This window comes from Pelmatolapia mariae, linkage group LG4 (genome assembly GCF_036321145.2).
Source record: "Pelmatolapia mariae isolate MD_Pm_ZW linkage group LG4, Pm_UMD_F_2, whole genome shotgun sequence".
NCBI lineage: Eukaryota > Metazoa > Chordata > Actinopteri > Cichliformes > Cichlidae > Pelmatolapia > Pelmatolapia mariae.
The window spans coordinates 10,379,342-10,395,757 of NC_086230.1; the positions used below are offsets into that span (position 1 = coordinate 10,379,342).

Here is a 16,416-nt window from a genome sequence, read left to right on the forward strand (position 1 = left end):
ATGTTCTGCTCACGAGCTCTTTGTCCTATGAAAATTACTTTACTAGAAAGGTTATTCGTATTCAAATCATAAAAAATATTTTAAAAAACTTTGATACAATCTATTATGCAAATAAACTTTGTAATTTCATTCATAAATAAAGTGTTTTAACGGACGTTTTGATGTGAAATAGAGCAATATTTTAATATATTAATTATTTGATATAGTCAGAATTATGTATTGCATACCACATACCAAATATTATTAATTTTACTTACGATATACCCATATATACATATATTAAATAAATGTAATACAAATGAGATAGATCCTTTACTTGATGTATTACAAATATCGTAGTGCTTTCTATGTAATTCAACTCTGTTTTCTACGTGTCCGTCCACTTCTCGCGAGATCGAAGCACCACATAAATCTCGCAGTGATGGCTGCGCCTCCCGATGCAGAGAGTTTGGAGTCACGTATCAGTGAGTGTTTTAAACTTATTCTCCTGTGCCCGCGTTGTCCGTGGACCCCGACACTGACAAGTTACTATCCGTGAGTTGTTGTAGATGAGATGCAAGCTCACCGTAGCTGCGTTTGTCCCGTTAGAGGGGACTCGGACCCCGCCGTAACACCCAGGATGCTAACCTAGCTGCGGAGCTCTGCCTTCCAGCTGTCAACACAGCACAGACATGCTGGCTTTGGTTTTACGGCTCTATAGCTAAACCGGGATGCTGGGGGCAAGATCGTGGGACCCAGAATTTGCATTCACATAGGATAGACTGTGATTAAAGCAAACCTGTGACTTCGTGGAAAAGCTCGAGAAGACACTGTGACACGACTGTGACTGTCGACAGCAAGCTAGCTAACATTACACTCAGTTAGCACCTGTCCCATGTAGTCTGCTTGATGACATGCTGGGATACACTTCTAGCCTGCTTAGTCCAAGTTTTGTACATTATATTTCGACAAGACAACCTTATGTTTAGTGAAAGATTTCATGCACTCCGTGGCCAGTATATTAAATACTTGTAGTTCATTTATGAACATAGCATAAACGTCCAAAAATGATTAATAAAGGTTGTAATGTTTACTTAAACTGCAACAAAGAAGCTTTTTAGAGGCATTTTGGCGGCTATATTTAGGCTGTATCGCTGTGCTTATATTTCATTAGTTTTATATGGGTGTAATTAACTGAGGGAAGATACTAGGACATTATAACAACTCGCAGTAACCAAATCCGAAAACATAAGCATTTAAACATCAAAAATAATAAGATGCAGAAAGGTTAGTAACATTTATACATTTTTTATGTGATATCCCATTTCAGACAGAGCCACAAATCCACTAAACAGAGACACAGAGTGGAGTAGCATCCATGCCTTCTGTGACCAGCTCAACAATGAGTTGGAGGGGTAAGAGCTGGCCCCGGGGCCAAGACATTTACACATCATTACATAATTATAGTCTTACTGAGCCTTGTGATCATGTCTTCAGAGATATATTCATCTTTTCTACAAAAGGACAGTTTTTCTTCTACAACATTGGTAACTGTAGCTATATCAACACATATATTATGCCACTTTCTAGTTGTTTTTGAAAACGGCAAGGGTAATACAAATTATTGAGCACAGATTTTTTTTGTTGTTGTTGTTTGTTTAGGAAAGAGCTTTTGTCAGCAGTCATTTTACAATTTTGAATAATGTTATGCATCATTTATTTTAAATAAGCCACCAAAATAAATTGTGACATGTTCATAGACCGCAGCTGGCCACCAGGCTCCTGGCTCACAAGATCCAGTCTCCACAAGAGTGGGAGGCCATGCAGGCATTACTTGTAAGTTCAGATCAGAATCAGGATCTGTTCAGTTATTTTCAGATGCTTTAGTTTCAGCTTTTGCCATTTTTAGATTTTTTTTTTCTACCCTTCAATTTCAAGGTCCTGGAGACTTGTATGAAAAACTGTGGGAAAAGGTTTCACAGTGAAGTGGGCAAATTCCGTTTTCTCAATGAACTCATCAAAGTGGTTTCTCCCAAGGTAGGACTTTGGGTCTCTTTGTGTCTGTGCCTCTTTGATACATGTCTTTTTTTCCCTTCTCTCTCGTTTTTGAGCTTTTCTGTGCAAATGACCTGGGTTTCATCTCCAATTTAGTACCTTGGAACACGGTCCCCTGAGCCAGTTAAAAAAAAAGTTTTGGAGTTGATCTATAGCTGGACTTTGGCGTTACCAGATGAAGCCAAGATTTCAGATGCTTATCAAATGCTGAAAAAACAAGGTAAGAGTCAATCTGTCATTTGATGAATCCTGCCAAAACCCATTTTTAAAGAGTAATTATGCTGAACTTTAAGATGAAGATGCTCTAGTAGAGTTGAACATTTGGAGCTGAAAATTAAAGTAATAAGCCCACGTGGATAAAATGACTTACGTTGTAACAGATGAGGTAAATCAACTAATGAAAATGATTAGACACATTTAAATAACTCAACACCTTCATGTTCTCTGCTTGTTAATCAGGTATTGTTAAACAAGATCCTGAGCTGCCACCTGACAAGCTACTCAACCTTCCTCCACCCAGACCCAAGAATGCTATTTTTGAAGATGAAGAGAAATCCAAAGTAAGGACTTTTGTACTAAAATATATGAATGAGTTGTGTAGATCTGATGAACTAGCATCTGATGTTCTTCCTCATGTGAACTCTGACTTTCTACTTTGTCAGATGTTGTCTCGCCTATTGAACAGCTCGCACCCCGAAGACCTCAAAGCCGCCAACAAACTCATTAAGGAAATGGTCCAAGAGGTAAACACTCTTTCCTTTTCCTTCCTATTTTCTTCACCACATTCATTCGGTGCAGTGATGTGTGATTTTTAGGAACAGGAGTAAAATGGTGCACTCAGAGCGGAGCAATAACTGAAAGAGGAAATGGGGAAATTGCCCTGTGGGTGTTTGCGTCTTTTGCAGAGTGATTCAGAGTAAATTTGTACTCATTTCATGTCTAACAAGAATTAGTCTTTGCTCTCATCCATGAACCTGAACTGACTTCTCCCTGACCTTGCTGCGCTCTTGCTTTACTGCCTCTGGCTGTATTTGTTGTGTTACAGGTCACCACAGTTTGGTCCGTTCATGACTGTTTTCTACATGTGCACTTGCTTCTGGCCAAAACCCGGTATGTGTGCAGTTTGTGAGTTTGTGTCTCGTTGGTTTTAGGATCAGAGGCGTGCAGAGAAGGTGTCAAAGCGGGTGAATGCCATTCAGGAGGTAAAGGAGAGCGTCACTTTACTGACTCAGCTTCTGCAGGACTACGACAGCACGGCCACCGATCAGAGCAATGCTGAACTCATACAGGTGAGAAAAAGACAGATGCCTTAAATCAAAAGATCCAGCTTTAGCACAAGCTGTAAATCAACCTGAAGTGGTCTCCATTTAAAGTATTTTTTAACGTGGTATGTGTGCTATGTGGTCAGGACCTGTATCAGCGCTGTGAGAAAATGAGGCCAACACTGTTCAGACTGGCAAGTGACACAGAGGACAACGACGAGGCTCTGGGTGAGCTTAGTTATTATTCATCTGACACTGAATAGATCTCTCCTTTTTTTCCACTGTCATATCACTCAAGTGATGGATGGAATGAGGAAGTGAGGGAATGGTGATGGAATGAGGAAGTAAGGGAAAATGTTTCAAAGGAAGAGGTTACCAAAGAAAAAATGAGGAAAGTAGACACAGGGACAAAGGAAATGTTTGTAGTGAGTTGTATAAGAGGCTGGACACTGTGGAATGAGAAAAAGATTTGTACCGACTGACTGGACGGAGTGATCGACCTGGAAAGGGTGTGAATCAGGTTAGGGGAAATGTACTAACAAGTTAAGAGTGTGTTGAGAAGATGGAAGGAGTACTTTGAGGAGCTGATGACTGTAGAAAATGGGAGACAGAGAGGAGGAAGTGAGGGCAACTATGAAGAGTTGGTCCAGATGACATAACTGTGGAGGTGTAGAGATGTCTAGGAAAGAGAGAAGTGGACTTTTTGACCAGGTTGTTTAACACAACCCTGGACAGTGAGGTCGGATCTCAGAGGAATGGAGAAGTGTTCTTGATTTTTCAAGAACAAGGGTGACCTATAGATGGTCTAAAAAAATCTCTCATAGTATTTCTTTTTTTTTTTAAAATAAAGTGATGGTTTCTATAAGCGCATGAATTTTTTTTTCTTTTTTGGCTCAACAGTTTATGAGCAGTCTTTCTAACAGAGCCAGGCTATTCTGATTAAATCCAGTGATAAGAATGAGCACTTTGTCATCTTTCCTCAGCGGAGATCCTGCAGGCCAACGACAGCCTGACTCAAGTCATCAACCTGTACAAGCAGCAGGTGAAGGGGGAGATTGTAAATGGAAACAACACATTAAACACACAGAAACAAACCGGTGGGTGAAGCTTTGAACACTAAAGAAGCCAAAAAGATTTTACTGTGTTACAATGAGCTGTCTAAAAGAATCTTTTAGTGAAGGATGAACAGTACTGATGGATTTCTCACAGGAGGAGGGACAGCGCTGCTAGATCTGTCAGGATTGGACACGTCACCACAGTCGCCGCCTTCCTTCCCAGAGTTTCCCACTCCCACAGACAGCCTAAACCCTCCCTCCCAGGACATGGGGATTAGTCTCCTTGATGACGAACTCATGTCACTTGGTAATAAAACACGTCAGACAGGCGTATGTAGCATACAACTTAAATCTCAGAGTCCTGAATGGAAACTGAGGGAAAGAAAACTTTTGTTCCTAAATACTACAACACTTTCCACCTCACACAGGTTTAAGTGAAGGAACACACACCTCTAACCCCGCCTCACAGCCTGAGGACTCCACAGCATGGGACTCGTTCCAGGTGAGCGGTGGAGAAAATCTATTATTGCATCTGTGAGGCACTCATATTTTTTTCCTGTACTCATTTTTTCTATTTATTTATTTTTTTAAACTTTCAGTCCTCTGACAGCATAGATACAGATATCGCAACAGCGCCCAGTCTCCTTTTGAGTCCAGATCCGCCTCCCCACTCTCAGCCCCTTTCATCTGGTTCCACTCCTGGGAACTCAGCCTTGGATGAACTGGACCTGCTGGGAAAAACCCTGCTGCAGCAGTCTCTACCTCCAGAGGGCCTGCAGGTCAAATGGTACCTAACAGGATTTGAGCACAGTCACGTTTTTGCTGAATTCATAGGAAAAGGCTTCTAGATGGCCATAATACTTTTGTAGTTTTGTAGTTTGGACAGCATCAACATTGAGTCAGGAGTTGGTTAAACTACCGTTTCTGGAAAAAGCAGATCAAAATCATTTAAGAGCTCAGAGCAAAAGTTGATGCAGAGTTGCTCATTCTTCTTCTCTAAGGGACAAGCAGCAGTCTAAACCGACTCTGAGAGACCTCCAGAACAAGACCGGGACAAACGTCGCTCCAAATCCAATTCCAGCTTTTACCGCTGAACCTCCTGCACCTGTTCCCAACTCCCAGCCCAGCCTTAGAGCCACACTGCTGGATGTGTCTCCCTCTCACACTGAGGCTGCTTCTGCAGAGGTTTCTCTGACTGATGTTTTTGTACCCTTAGAATCCATTAAGCCCAGTAAGTAAACCGAGATCACTTATTGGTTTTATACCAAGGAAGCTTGTTTGGTTTTGAGTGTTTTGGGTATATGATGAACTAATTTCCTTTCTGTCCTGTCTTTCCGCAGGTAGTCTTTTACCTGTAACTGTGTTTGACAGCCACAGTCTGCGGGTTCTCTTTCACTTCGCTCGCGACTCTCCTCCGTCTCGACCCGATGTTCTGGTGGTGATTATCTCCATGCTTTCGTCAGCCCCTGCGCCTGTCACCAACATAAACTTCCAGACTACTGCTCCAAAGGTCAGCACTGATATAGTCCAAGGCCTTTGTCCCCTCTGTCAGATGGAGTAAATGAGATCCACAGCTGCTGATTTAGTGTTTCAGTTAAAAAAAAGAAGAGAGAGAAACAAAACAAAACCCTAATGTTTTTGTTTATCAACTGCAGACGATGGCCGTGAAGCTGCAGCCCCCGTCAGGGACGGAGCTCCCGGCTTTTAACCCCATCCTCCCTCCTGCTGCTGTCACACAGATCTTGCTGCTAGCAAACCCAAACAAGGTAGGTCCAGATTTTTCACAGAATAGATAGAAATGTCCTTGTGATGTCTGGCTGAGCGAAGGCCAGAAAAAAAGAGCCTTTAAACTGTTCAGCAATAGATAAGTGCAGCATATTTTCAGTGCTGATTATCTTGGCCAAGGTTGGAAAAAAGAATTACAGATCTAGGAAAATGAAGCCCCAACTTAATTTAATGAGAAAGCAAAATTAAACACAAGCTTGAAAGCAACTCTGCACTGGGCTGTACCCCATTTTAAACCGAGCCCCTTGCAGTACAACCAATCCTGCTTGCTACATTGTCTTTGAACAAGTCCTGGGAGAAGCTCCATCCCCTGTTTGTTGACACAGTACCCCTGTCTCTCCAGGAAATAACAATTAGTTACTTAGTTAACTTATTGTAGCATTAACTATTACCTAATAGAAAGGCTTTATAGGTTGACAGGAAAAAAATATCTCCTCAGCACCTTCCTTCCTCCCATACTTGGCACTTTCCCCCAGGAGCTTGATCCTAAAAGTAGACTAAATGGTTGTTGGTTTTGGGCAGATTAAGGTCAGTTTTAGTCTCGAGGAGCAGTGGCTGGAAAACTGCAACATTTTGTCACATTTTTTAAGATATCGCCTGATTTCAGTTAAAAACCCTCCTACAGTAGACCTAAAGGGGACCTGGTGTGTGCATTATCACCCCCATTTGCAAAACAGATGTGTCTGTGTGTGCAGCATGTTATAATTCACAGAAGTAATGCATAAGTATCTTATCAGGTTTGGTTTATTAATCCTCTGTCTGAAACAAGCCTTTTAACTCCCTTCCTCCTCCATTTAACACTCAACTAATGTAACACTATACAATTGTTGTCAAAAGTTTACCTGCACTCATCATGGGGATGAATGTCATGGTAATTTTAGGCATTTAATTATTTCTTTGGACTGTTCTTTTTGTACAGCATTCCACTTTTTAGCCTTTAAAAACAAGAAGTTAAAAGAAATCACTATCCCAAAATTATTTTGACGTTCATGCCCATGATTAGTGGATGTAAACTTTTAACGAAAACTACAGATGTGACAGAAAATAAGGAAAAGCATAATGGGTCCATTTGAATCCCGTCATCTGATGGGAAGGTCAAGCAGCCTGTCATTCCTCTTGTCCCAAAGCATTAATTCAAATTGTCATACTTACCCTCTCTCTGCATGTGTTTGTGTCTCAGGAGAAAGTGAAGCTACAGTACAGATTAACCTTCACCATGGGAGAGCAGGAGCACAGCGAGAGCGGCAGTCTAGAACAGTTTCCGCCTCCGGAGAAATGGGGGAACCTATAGCATTTAAACACAACCACAACCTGACAGACTTTCTGCTCTCAGACTCGCCCCCACCCCCTAAACTGACTCCTGAGCTGGAGGCCTGCTGAAACCTTTTTCCTTTGCAGTCATGTTGTACTTTCTTTGATTGGTATTGATTGTGTTCCTCTGATTACACTCATGCGCTGTCAGTGTAATGTGTGTACGCTTTGCTATAACAAGTCACGTGTCTAGGTCTAGTCTGCTGTATGTGGCTGCATTTAAAGAAACCTGCAACAGCCTCCTCATAGTTGTTGCAGTTGTTTGTTTGTTTTCTCCCTTTTTTTTTTTTTTTTTAAACACAGTGCTACAAAGGAAGTAAACTACAACAATTGTGTGCATATTAGGTTATTTGGTGTACTTTATTTTTCACCTCAGGCAGTCGAAATCCATTATCAGCTGTTTACCTTCACATCAGCATGCTACGGTCGGTGAAAAATGGGACACAGTGCTTGCAAAACCCAACGTCAACACAAAGCAACTCTTAAGTTTCCAAAACGAGGCTGAACTGAATCAACTTGTTGTGGTGTCTGTTTACGTTGATTGCTTTTCTTTCACATTGACTGAGTGCACTTTGTGATCACAGAGAATGATTGTTTTAACACTTTTGTTTTTCTAGCTGACCCCTCGAATCTTGTGTAATGAACAAAATTTACTGTTAACATCAAAGCTGTGTATTTTCTGCCATATGTGCCTATTTTGCAGTTCTAACATTATTTAAAGTTCAGTTTTTTTTTCATCTGTTACATGTTTGTCATGTGAGGCGTGCAGATTCAGATACATATTAATATAGTCATCTTTAATACGCTATGAGTTCAATTTTGAGATTAGTTTGACATTTGAGTTGTTGTGTAAGCATTTATTCGGAAAAATTAAAAATGGAAAACTTGAGCATATGCAAACTGAGCTGCACTCCGGTGCTCTGAGCGCGGTGTCCGTCTCAGACGTGTCCAGATCGTTTCTACAATCTGCGATGCATGACAGCCATGCTGAACACTTCCTCCCACAGGATCCCGATCACATTCCACTGCACTAATTTCCAGTAAGACTGCTTTGTTAAATGCCAGATATAGCAGTTCTGTTATGTACATTTGACATGTGTGAGAGCATAACACTGGTAAAATGGGGAAATAAAATTTATTCTTGGTGATCTAAAGAAGTGTTCAAGTGTTTACAGAAGACACACAAACACACATGTCCTGTACACCAAAGAACTTTATTAAACATGAAAAACAAATTTAAAAAGGGGACTTACTGTTTGCTAGGAAATCTCATTTATCACTGCTGCAAAGACCAGACCACACTGGTGATCCTCTAAACAGGTAAGCCTCAGGAGATTTGTTAGTAAATACAAACTTAGAAATCACTAGTTCGTAAGGCCTCAATTTGCACCTACATAACGAGATCGAGGTAAAGCTCAAAGAAAAACACTCCAATGTGGTAAAGGTTTTTAACATCACATCAGGATCTGTTTTTAATATTTCAGAAGGATTTTTTGGCTTCCAACAATGATCTGAAACAGAAAAAAAAATTAACTTCAACACCTACCTTTGCCATACCTAAACAGAAAATAACACTATCAACCTCTTGGAAGTAACTCACAAAGAGATTCACAATACAAAACAGCAGCTTTGCTTTTTTCCATCCAATACAGCTACAACAAACTAAGCTAAACGAACACAGAATTGCTTTAAACCAACTTTAAGCTGAAAAAAGTTTTCCACGCAAACCTGAAGCCAGTCGAAAACTAATGTTGAAGAAATGAAGATCTCTCAGTCAACTAAAACGTGCTTTTAACTGGAATGTTGGAAGAGCGATAAAATGAAAAATTCAACACAAATCTGCCCGGGTGTAGTTTGTGTTGTGCTGTGTAACACTGATGCACATACTACATCATTTCCTCCCAGACAGAGATGCCGGAGGAGGCGCAAACTGGAATGGCGAGTGCCCCATCAAACCCATCATAGGCTGCGGAGGGTTGAACTGCTGGGCCATTAGAGGCTGAGGGCCTGATGAAGGAGGTGGGGCATTCCCCGCAGCGCTGCCTGCTGAGCCGGAGCCACCTCTGGAGCTGCTGTTATTCTGGTACTGGTCATAGGAGCCGGAGCTGTAACTGCGTCCTCCATCCCTGCTGCTGCGATCTCTGTAAGAAGAGGATTGATCCCCATCCCGGTTGTTTCCGCCGCGACTGTAGCTGCTGCCACTGCCACGGCCATCCTTTGAGCTGCTGCTCCCACCAGCAGAACGCATCCGGCGATCACACTCATCCTGGTACATCATGTTGGGATTGTTTGAATTGGAGTTGCGGAAACGGGAACGGCCACCTGGGAATTAAGAGTTGCAATGAAACTGCTAGCTCATTCATTTACCCAAGCATTTGTTTATGTGATCAATCACTTGCTCCCTTAAACACAGTCAATCTATCCTTCACATACTACCAAAGCTCATCCCCATTTAGGTAAATCAATAAAGACTCTTCTGTGGTGCAGAGCAACACATGATGCTTAAACCGTTCCTCACCTCCTCCGCCGCGTCCACTGTCGACCAGCTGCAGCAGTTTGGGATTGATCGCCTGCCGGGCTTCCTCCAGGACCCGGATCAGCTCTCGGGCCTGCCGGAGGTTCCCCGGAGTGAAAAAGGTATAAGCGGTGCCTTTGTTAGTGCTGCGAGCTGTACGCCCGATGCGGTGGATATAATCCTCGGATGAGTTAGGGTAGTCATAATTGATGACAAACTTGACATCCTCCACATCTTTGGCAGCAGGGGCGGTGCGAGAGGAGAAGAGGTCAGTAACAGGGAGGGAAAAGATGCAAACAGAAGTCAGATCAAAACTAACGCTAATTGACTTTTACATTATTTTCCAGTGTTCATTAATTTTGTCTTTTAAAATGGGAACAGTCACACAGACAATAACTGCAAGACACCCATCGTCCTCTGAAAGCATCACTTACCAGTCAAATCATCGGCTATTTGTACTCTGCACGCATTTAGAAAATGACCTAACATGCCAATTAGAAAAACAAATAATGTAGCAGAGAAACAAAGTATGTGCACACATGAAAACAGGTTACATGCAGTCAAATATAAGCTGCAAAAATAAGGAAAAAGTTGCAGTATGAGAATTTGGATAAACATTTAAAAAGAAACAAATTTTCAAAGACAGTGACCCTAAAATTAAATATATAATGTAGAGAAATTTCTGACAGAAAAGATTAACTCAAAGTTAAGAGGTCTGTTTCTCATTACAGTTGAAGGGCTCAGAAAACACTGCTGATTAGAGGAAATGGACGTCTTGTTTTGGAAGCATAATGACAAAGACTGGCGGAGGAGGAAAAATAGGGGGGAAGGGTTAGGTACGGTACTTACCCTGTAATCAGAGATTTAGGGATTTCCCTCTCTGTCCCCCCACCCATCACCAGTCCTGGGAGGTCTGCAGGGGTAGGAGGAGAGCGCACCGGACAAATGCAGTCCCTTCTCCAACCTCGCCACTCCTCCAAAACCCTCCCAAAGCTGGAAGCTGTCTGGGCCAGAGCTCCAGCTGGACTGTGCTGGGTTGCGGTCCTACCCTACTCCTAACTGTGCTGCTTCGTGTGTCCCAGCCGTGATCGGCCTGGAACCATTACTGCTGGGCTTATGTATGTTTCTAGAGGAAGAGGTCAGTGGAGAGGCCTTCTAGATTCTTTTATGTCAACTTCAAGGATCTCATATCCTTGCCATTTCTTAGATTACCAAGAAGTGGTGATACTAACTTCTAATTAAGAGGCTGGTTAGTGAAAGAAGTAGATTTTTTCGAATGGGCTTTGACTGGTGCTGCTTGCTCCAAATGCCTCCTAGGTCACGTCAAAGGGCAGTGGTATTACCGAGCCCAGCTTTTCAATTTTCGTAACAAGAAACAGACACTAAAGGAGGGAGGACGTTCTCTTTAAGAGAGATTTGGGTGTGGGCTCTGCCAGGGAATGTGCTCTAGTTCTTATGATGTTATTTAGAAAGTCTGACCTGGTGATCTGGTCTGATGTATACAAAGACAATAGGCCAAGGAGTTCAAGACAAAGGGGAAAGTGAAAGCTGTGGGTTCAGGGATAGAGGTGAAAGGGACAAAACGGACAAGTCAGAAATGTTTAAAGGCAAACAAATAGATAAATAAGAGACCAAAATGAGGTGGAGGGTGGGGGGGAAAGGTAGTGAAAAAAAGAAGAAGAGAAGGAGGGATGAGAGAGAAACAGGCAGACGAATTAAGAAAGACAGAATAAAAAGGAAGGGGGGTGAAAAGGAGGGAGACTGATCACAGTGAGGTGGCTCCTCCAGGCCAGGACTCCTGCCAGCCAGGACCAGACATGACGTCCTCAGAGGGAGAGGTTGGCCTGGACAGCCAGTGGTGGGGGGTGGTGTTGGGGGCTGGCATCAAGGGGCAGTTCAGAGGGAAAGTCTCCAGAATAGCCGCCCGTGCCCGGCTCGGCTGCTTTCCACCCTCATTTCCTGGCAGGTGTTTCTGTCTTTATCGTCTTGTGACACACCACTGCAGCTCATCTTCACAAAACTGTTTTCTATTTAAGTGGATTAGCTGAAAGTTCAAATTTAGGCACAATTTTATGAGTTTGTTATTGAATGGACTTGAATCTCCTCGAGGACTTTACGGGAAAGTTTCCTTAATCCGTTACAGCCGTTAGATTGAATACCGGCTGTGAATATGAGTGAATCTTATCAGCAAGTGCTTTGGGTTCATCCCTCTGTTGATGGCATGCCAAATAAGAGTCCAGCCTCCTCCACGCCCCCTTCTTCGCCCTCTCACCCGACAGCTGCCCTCAAGCATACGATCAAATTTTGGAAGCCCAGCGGCACCCTGCGCTTGCCACTCCCTCCCCGCCCGTCATCACCCAGGCTGCCAGTGTCCTGGAAGGCGGGGGGAGAGCTTCACTAGCGGGCTCTTTGTTAAGTTTTCAGCAGAGACGGCCGTGTCTGGGAATCAGATTAATCAGGCTGTCTTTCTCCCCAAGACAGCTTTCGATTTGTCATGCCTAGGTCCGGCTGCAGGCTCCCGAGAGCCTGTGTGCTTCTAGTTGCCAGAAGAGAGACTTGAAACAAAAACAACACAAATAAACAAAATGAAAAGAAAACAAATGAACACAGAATTAGGTTCAAAGTTGGACTGTTGTGCTGTAAGGGGCTGCTTGGCTAGCCTCTCCCCTTACATCGTCACACTTCATTCAACATCAATCCTTCGTTCGGCTTTCTTAGTGTTTCTTTAATAAAGCAAAGAGACTTCAGTGTCTGGAGGAAAGCCTGCTTCAAATTACATACTTCTTAGATACACACTTCATCTGAGAAGCAGCGCATGTGTTTGTGGTTGGCCTTTGATAAATTTACTGTGAATAAAAATGCAGACAACAGCCAGATCAATATATCCTGATCATTATCATTCTAAATACTGAAGAGGGAAATATATTGCATGTATGTGGGGCTATACTTAGGAAATTACTTGCTTTATACTTGAGCACACATGACATACCAAGCCCACGTGAGGCGACGTCAGTAGCAATGAGGATGGGTGCTTTGCCACTCCGAAACTCTGCAACATGAGATGAATAAGAGGTGATTAGGATCAGCTATTCAATTTAATTCAGTTCAGTTTGTGTAATTATGCAAGCAGAGCCAACACATGGTTCAGGGCAGCACAACACAACAGTACAAAGAACTGTTGTACAATGAAATGTCAGCGAGTGCGTTTATTGTACCTGATAATACCCAGTCTCTCTCTGGCTGACTCTTGTCACCATGAATACACATCGCTGGCCACCTAGAAGACAAATCAGCAAGTTTAACAGTGTGTCTCTGCTCTTTTGATTTTCTCTACAACCATTCATCTGATGTACTACAAACCAGTGATGGGAAATTCAAGCAAAAGTACAATTCAATATTTACAGTGGACCAATTTGACAAGTCTTCAATTATTGCTCCTAAATGACTGTGTTTAGCTAAGGCTGTGGAATAACTTAAAAAGCTCCAATAGCTCCAGTCCACACACACTCCAGTGTTAAACTGCCCAACTTCAGCATAGACCATACCACTGGGTGACATCATGGTGTCCAGTCTTTATTACAGTCTGCAGTTAAAACGGATGCTGGGATGAGTTGGTATACTCACCCGTCACGTCTCATCCTACGTGTCAGGTCATCACACCGTTTCTTGGTCTCAACGAAGATGATGGTCTTGTTTTCCTTCTCAGCCATAATCTCTTCCATCAGCTGGATAAGCCTGAGAAAAGCAAAAGAAGCAAATGCATTATAATTAAAGGGATGTAAACGCACACACCAAACACAGCAGATGCTGTTATTATTAACGTGAGAAATTCATTCCTATGTGACCAGACCACCAAACTCTTACTTTTGGTCCTTTTCGCTCTCCACGCAAACATCAACAATTTGAAGGATGTTGTGGTTAGCGCTGAGCTCCAGAGCTCCAACATTGATCTGGACATAGTCCTTCAGGAAGTCCTCTGCCAGTTGGCGAACTTCTTTAGGCCAGGTAGCGCTCCACATCAGAGTCTGTCTGTCCGGCTGGGCAAGAGAACCCACCAAATAAAACACTATACACTAAAACAGCTTTGACTTAAAACATAAGAGTAAGCAGCAGAAAACAAAAAAACAAAGAAAAACCCCCAAAAAGACAGAGATATAGCCTTTGAGTATTAGCTTTTACCCTGATCTGATCCACAATTTTGCGTATCTGTGGTTCGAAACCCATGTCCAGCATGCGGTCAGCCTCATCCAGAACTAGGTATGTGCAGCGCCGCAGGTTGGTCTTTCCAGCTTCTAGGAAGTCAATAAGACGACCCGGAGTGGCGATGCAGATCTCAACGCCTGGACGAGACAAAGTTAGCATGTTTCAGTGTGTAATATAATCAGTTAAACTGAAAATAAATAAGTTACAGACTGATCAAAAGTGGTTCCCAAAAGGACACAACTGTATGGTTGCATGCTCTAGTAGTCTTCACCTCTCTCCAAGTCTCGTATTTGAGGTCCCTTGGGAGCACCGCCGTACACACAAGTGCTTTTGATGCGTGATGACTTTCCATAGTCATATGCCACCTGCTGGACCTGCTGAGCTAGTTCTCTTGTGGGGGCCAACACCAAGCACTGCACAGCACATATATAAAGCCACATCAATCCTCTCTTTAGTGTTTTAGTTTTATGTTGTGCTTTGAGGTCTTTAATATCTTTAATATAATTAGGTTATTCCAAGGCAGACTACTCAGTGATTAGTGCTCTCCTTTTCTCTTCACGTACAATGGGTCCATCTCCACGCTCCAAGTAGGGCTGATGATTGATGTGCACGATTGCAGGCAGGAGATACTGAAAGAAGAAAAATATGGAAGACTGGTTAATCTTTCACCTGTGAAATCTGTGTGGTGCGTACAGGTGCAGAGGAAGACACATCTCACCGATAAAGTCTTCCCAGAGCCCGTCTGAGCAATGCCCACCATGTCTCTCCCACTGAGTGCCAGAGGGAAACCTTGAGCCTGAATGGCTGTTGGTTCCTTGAAGTTTTGCTGCATCAGTACATCCATTACATATTCTAGTTGGAAGAAGCAAAAATAAGGGACGACAAAGTTTCTGGTTATGTATGTCTGCAAACTGTCCACAGTGCTGCAGGTGTATCCATGAGTGCATGTGCTTACGAGGAAACTGTGCATGATGGAAGCTGGTGACAGGTTTTGGGCAGCCTGAGCCTCGGACTGTGATTTCTTTCTTTCTGCGATACTCCTCAACATCATACTGAGAGCAAAGAGAAGAAAAGCAACAAGTGAACACAGACTAAACAACACAACAGGTGCAGCTGAAGGTCAGACTGTGACATGACGGACATAATACCTGGCTCATTCGCTGCACTTCGGAATTTTCATTATAGAAGTTTTTCTCAAATTTAGGAAGCTCATTCAGGTCCCATCTCTTCTTTCGTAAGCGTTCCCCAGGATTCCGAAACTTCTTACCCGGGGGTGGTCCTCCTCTGCTTGATCCGAATCGGGCATTGCTGGAATATGACAACGAACTGTAAGGTCAAAGCAACCGCTGCTAGTCACAATAAAAACATATAATAGGGTTTTATGATAACTAACTAGCATTAGCTGACAAGCTAACTTAGCGGTCCTCTTACCCTCTGTCACGACCACGGTCTCGGTCTCTGTCTCCGTAAGAACCTCTCATTTTGAGGGCTCTTATTAAGTTTTGCTAATGGACCTTTATCTTCTACAGGTTTTACGGCTTTTGCTTACAGATACTTTTTCTGGCCTTGCTTGAAAACTCCAGAAGCTTCACTCGGTGAGACCGTGAATTAGCTTGGACAACTGATTAAATCAAAAATAAATTAAAATGTCGTCTTCGTAAATGCCTGCTGAAAGGTTAAGTAGCACAACCCGCCATATTTCCGTTGTGATAAGCGTCGTTATGGTTGCAATAGTAATAAGACGCAGGAGATGGTTGTGTTGTTAGCTTAACACAGAACCGGAAGCTGCTGTGACTGGCTGGCGGCTGGATAAGCCCCGCCCCCATACTGTGAGTGACATACTCATGGCACGCGTACGTCTGTTTACTTACTTGGCCATTTATTAAACAGCTTTGGAAACTTAATGCAATACACTCACTGGCCATTTGATCCGGTTCACGTGGTCAGCTGCTCCTTAAAGCAAACAGGCCATCAAGATGACCCGCTGAACTACAAACCGAGCTTTAGAATTGAAGGCGATTTAAGTGACTTTGAAGATGACATGGTTGTTGGTTCCAGTCGGGCTAATCTGAGTATATCAGAAAATAGTGAAATATTAAGATTTTCCCACATAACAGTCTCTAGGGTTTACAGAGAATGGTCTGAGAAAGAGAGGGAGGGGGGATAACTACTAAATACCAAAAGTTGAGTAAAAAACAAAAACTGTCCAAAACATTACTTGAACGATAGTCTTTCTGTCAATGGTGTTTGC

The 16,416-nt window shown here is 42.8% G+C and overlaps 2 protein-coding genes across 3 annotated transcripts; one reads left to right on the top strand and one right to left on the bottom strand.

Moving 5' to 3' along the window:
* The first annotated feature begins 378 nt into the window (after positions 1 to 378).
* LOC134625972 (ADP-ribosylation factor-binding protein GGA1-like) lies at positions 379 to 9,033 on the top strand. 2 transcript variants are annotated; one of them, XM_063471398.1, is made up of 17 exons: positions 379 to 464; positions 1,310 to 1,394; positions 1,740 to 1,815; positions 1,918 to 2,016; positions 2,131 to 2,254; positions 2,494 to 2,594; positions 2,697 to 2,777; positions 3,186 to 3,323; positions 3,443 to 3,524; positions 4,280 to 4,393; positions 4,506 to 4,658; positions 4,780 to 4,853; positions 4,951 to 5,138; positions 5,353 to 5,582; positions 5,692 to 5,861; positions 6,007 to 6,117; positions 7,317 to 9,033. In XM_063471398.1, exons 1-17 carry the CDS (start codon positions 422 to 424, stop codon positions 7,425 to 7,427), a joined length of 1,980 nt encoding a protein of 659 aa, XP_063327468.1. In that variant the 5' UTR covers positions 379 to 421; the 3' UTR covers positions 7,428 to 9,033. The 2 variants fall into 2 exon arrangements, with proteins under 2 accessions (XP_063327468.1, XP_063327469.1); XM_063471399.1 differs by lacking the exon at positions 379 to 464 and adding an exon at positions 516 to 534.
* On the bottom strand, positions 8,643 to 15,949 carry LOC134625973 (probable ATP-dependent RNA helicase DDX17). The gene is made up of 13 exons (XM_063471400.1): positions 15,597 to 15,949; positions 15,314 to 15,473; positions 15,121 to 15,217; positions 14,884 to 15,017; positions 14,729 to 14,794; positions 14,437 to 14,578; positions 14,142 to 14,302; positions 13,827 to 13,999; positions 13,587 to 13,697; positions 13,178 to 13,239; positions 12,952 to 13,011; positions 9,966 to 10,196; positions 8,643 to 9,769 (listed from the first exon to the last, which is right to left on the bottom strand). The coding sequence occupies exons 1-13, from the start codon at positions 15,644 to 15,646 to the stop codon at positions 9,339 to 9,341; spliced, it is 1,878 nt and encodes a 625-aa protein (XP_063327470.1). The 5' UTR covers positions 15,647 to 15,949; the 3' UTR covers positions 8,643 to 9,338.
* Between the last annotated feature and the right edge of the window lie 467 nt (positions 15,950 to 16,416).

What these genes read in the sequence shown, in the direction of transcription:
- LOC134625972 (XM_063471398.1), top strand. Translation starts at nt 422, where the DNA reads ATGGCTGCGCCTCCCGATGCAGAGAGTTTGGAGTCACGTATCA. An exon ending in GAGTTTGGAGTCACGTATCA is followed by an intron (nt 465 to 1,309) that starts GTGAGTGTTTTA and finishes ATCCCATTTCAG; the next exon opens with ACAGAGCCACAAATCCACTA. An exon ending in CTCAACAATGAGTTGGAGGG is followed by an intron (nt 1,395 to 1,739) that starts GTAAGAGCTGGC and finishes ACATGTTCATAG; the next exon opens with ACCGCAGCTGGCCACCAGGC.
- LOC134625973 (XM_063471400.1), bottom strand. Translation starts at nt 15,646, where the DNA reads ATGAGAGGTTCTTACGGAGACAGAGACCGAGACCGTGGTCGTGACAGA. An exon ending in AATACGAGACTTGGAGAGAG is followed by an intron (nt 14,303 to 14,436) that starts GTGAAGACTACT and finishes TGTCTCGTCCAG; the next exon opens with GCGTTGAGATCTGCATCGCC. An exon ending in CAGTGGACGCGGCGGAGGAG is followed by an intron (nt 9,770 to 9,965) that starts GTGAGGAACGGT and finishes CTTAATTCCCAG; the next exon opens with GTGGCCGTTCCCGTTTCCGC.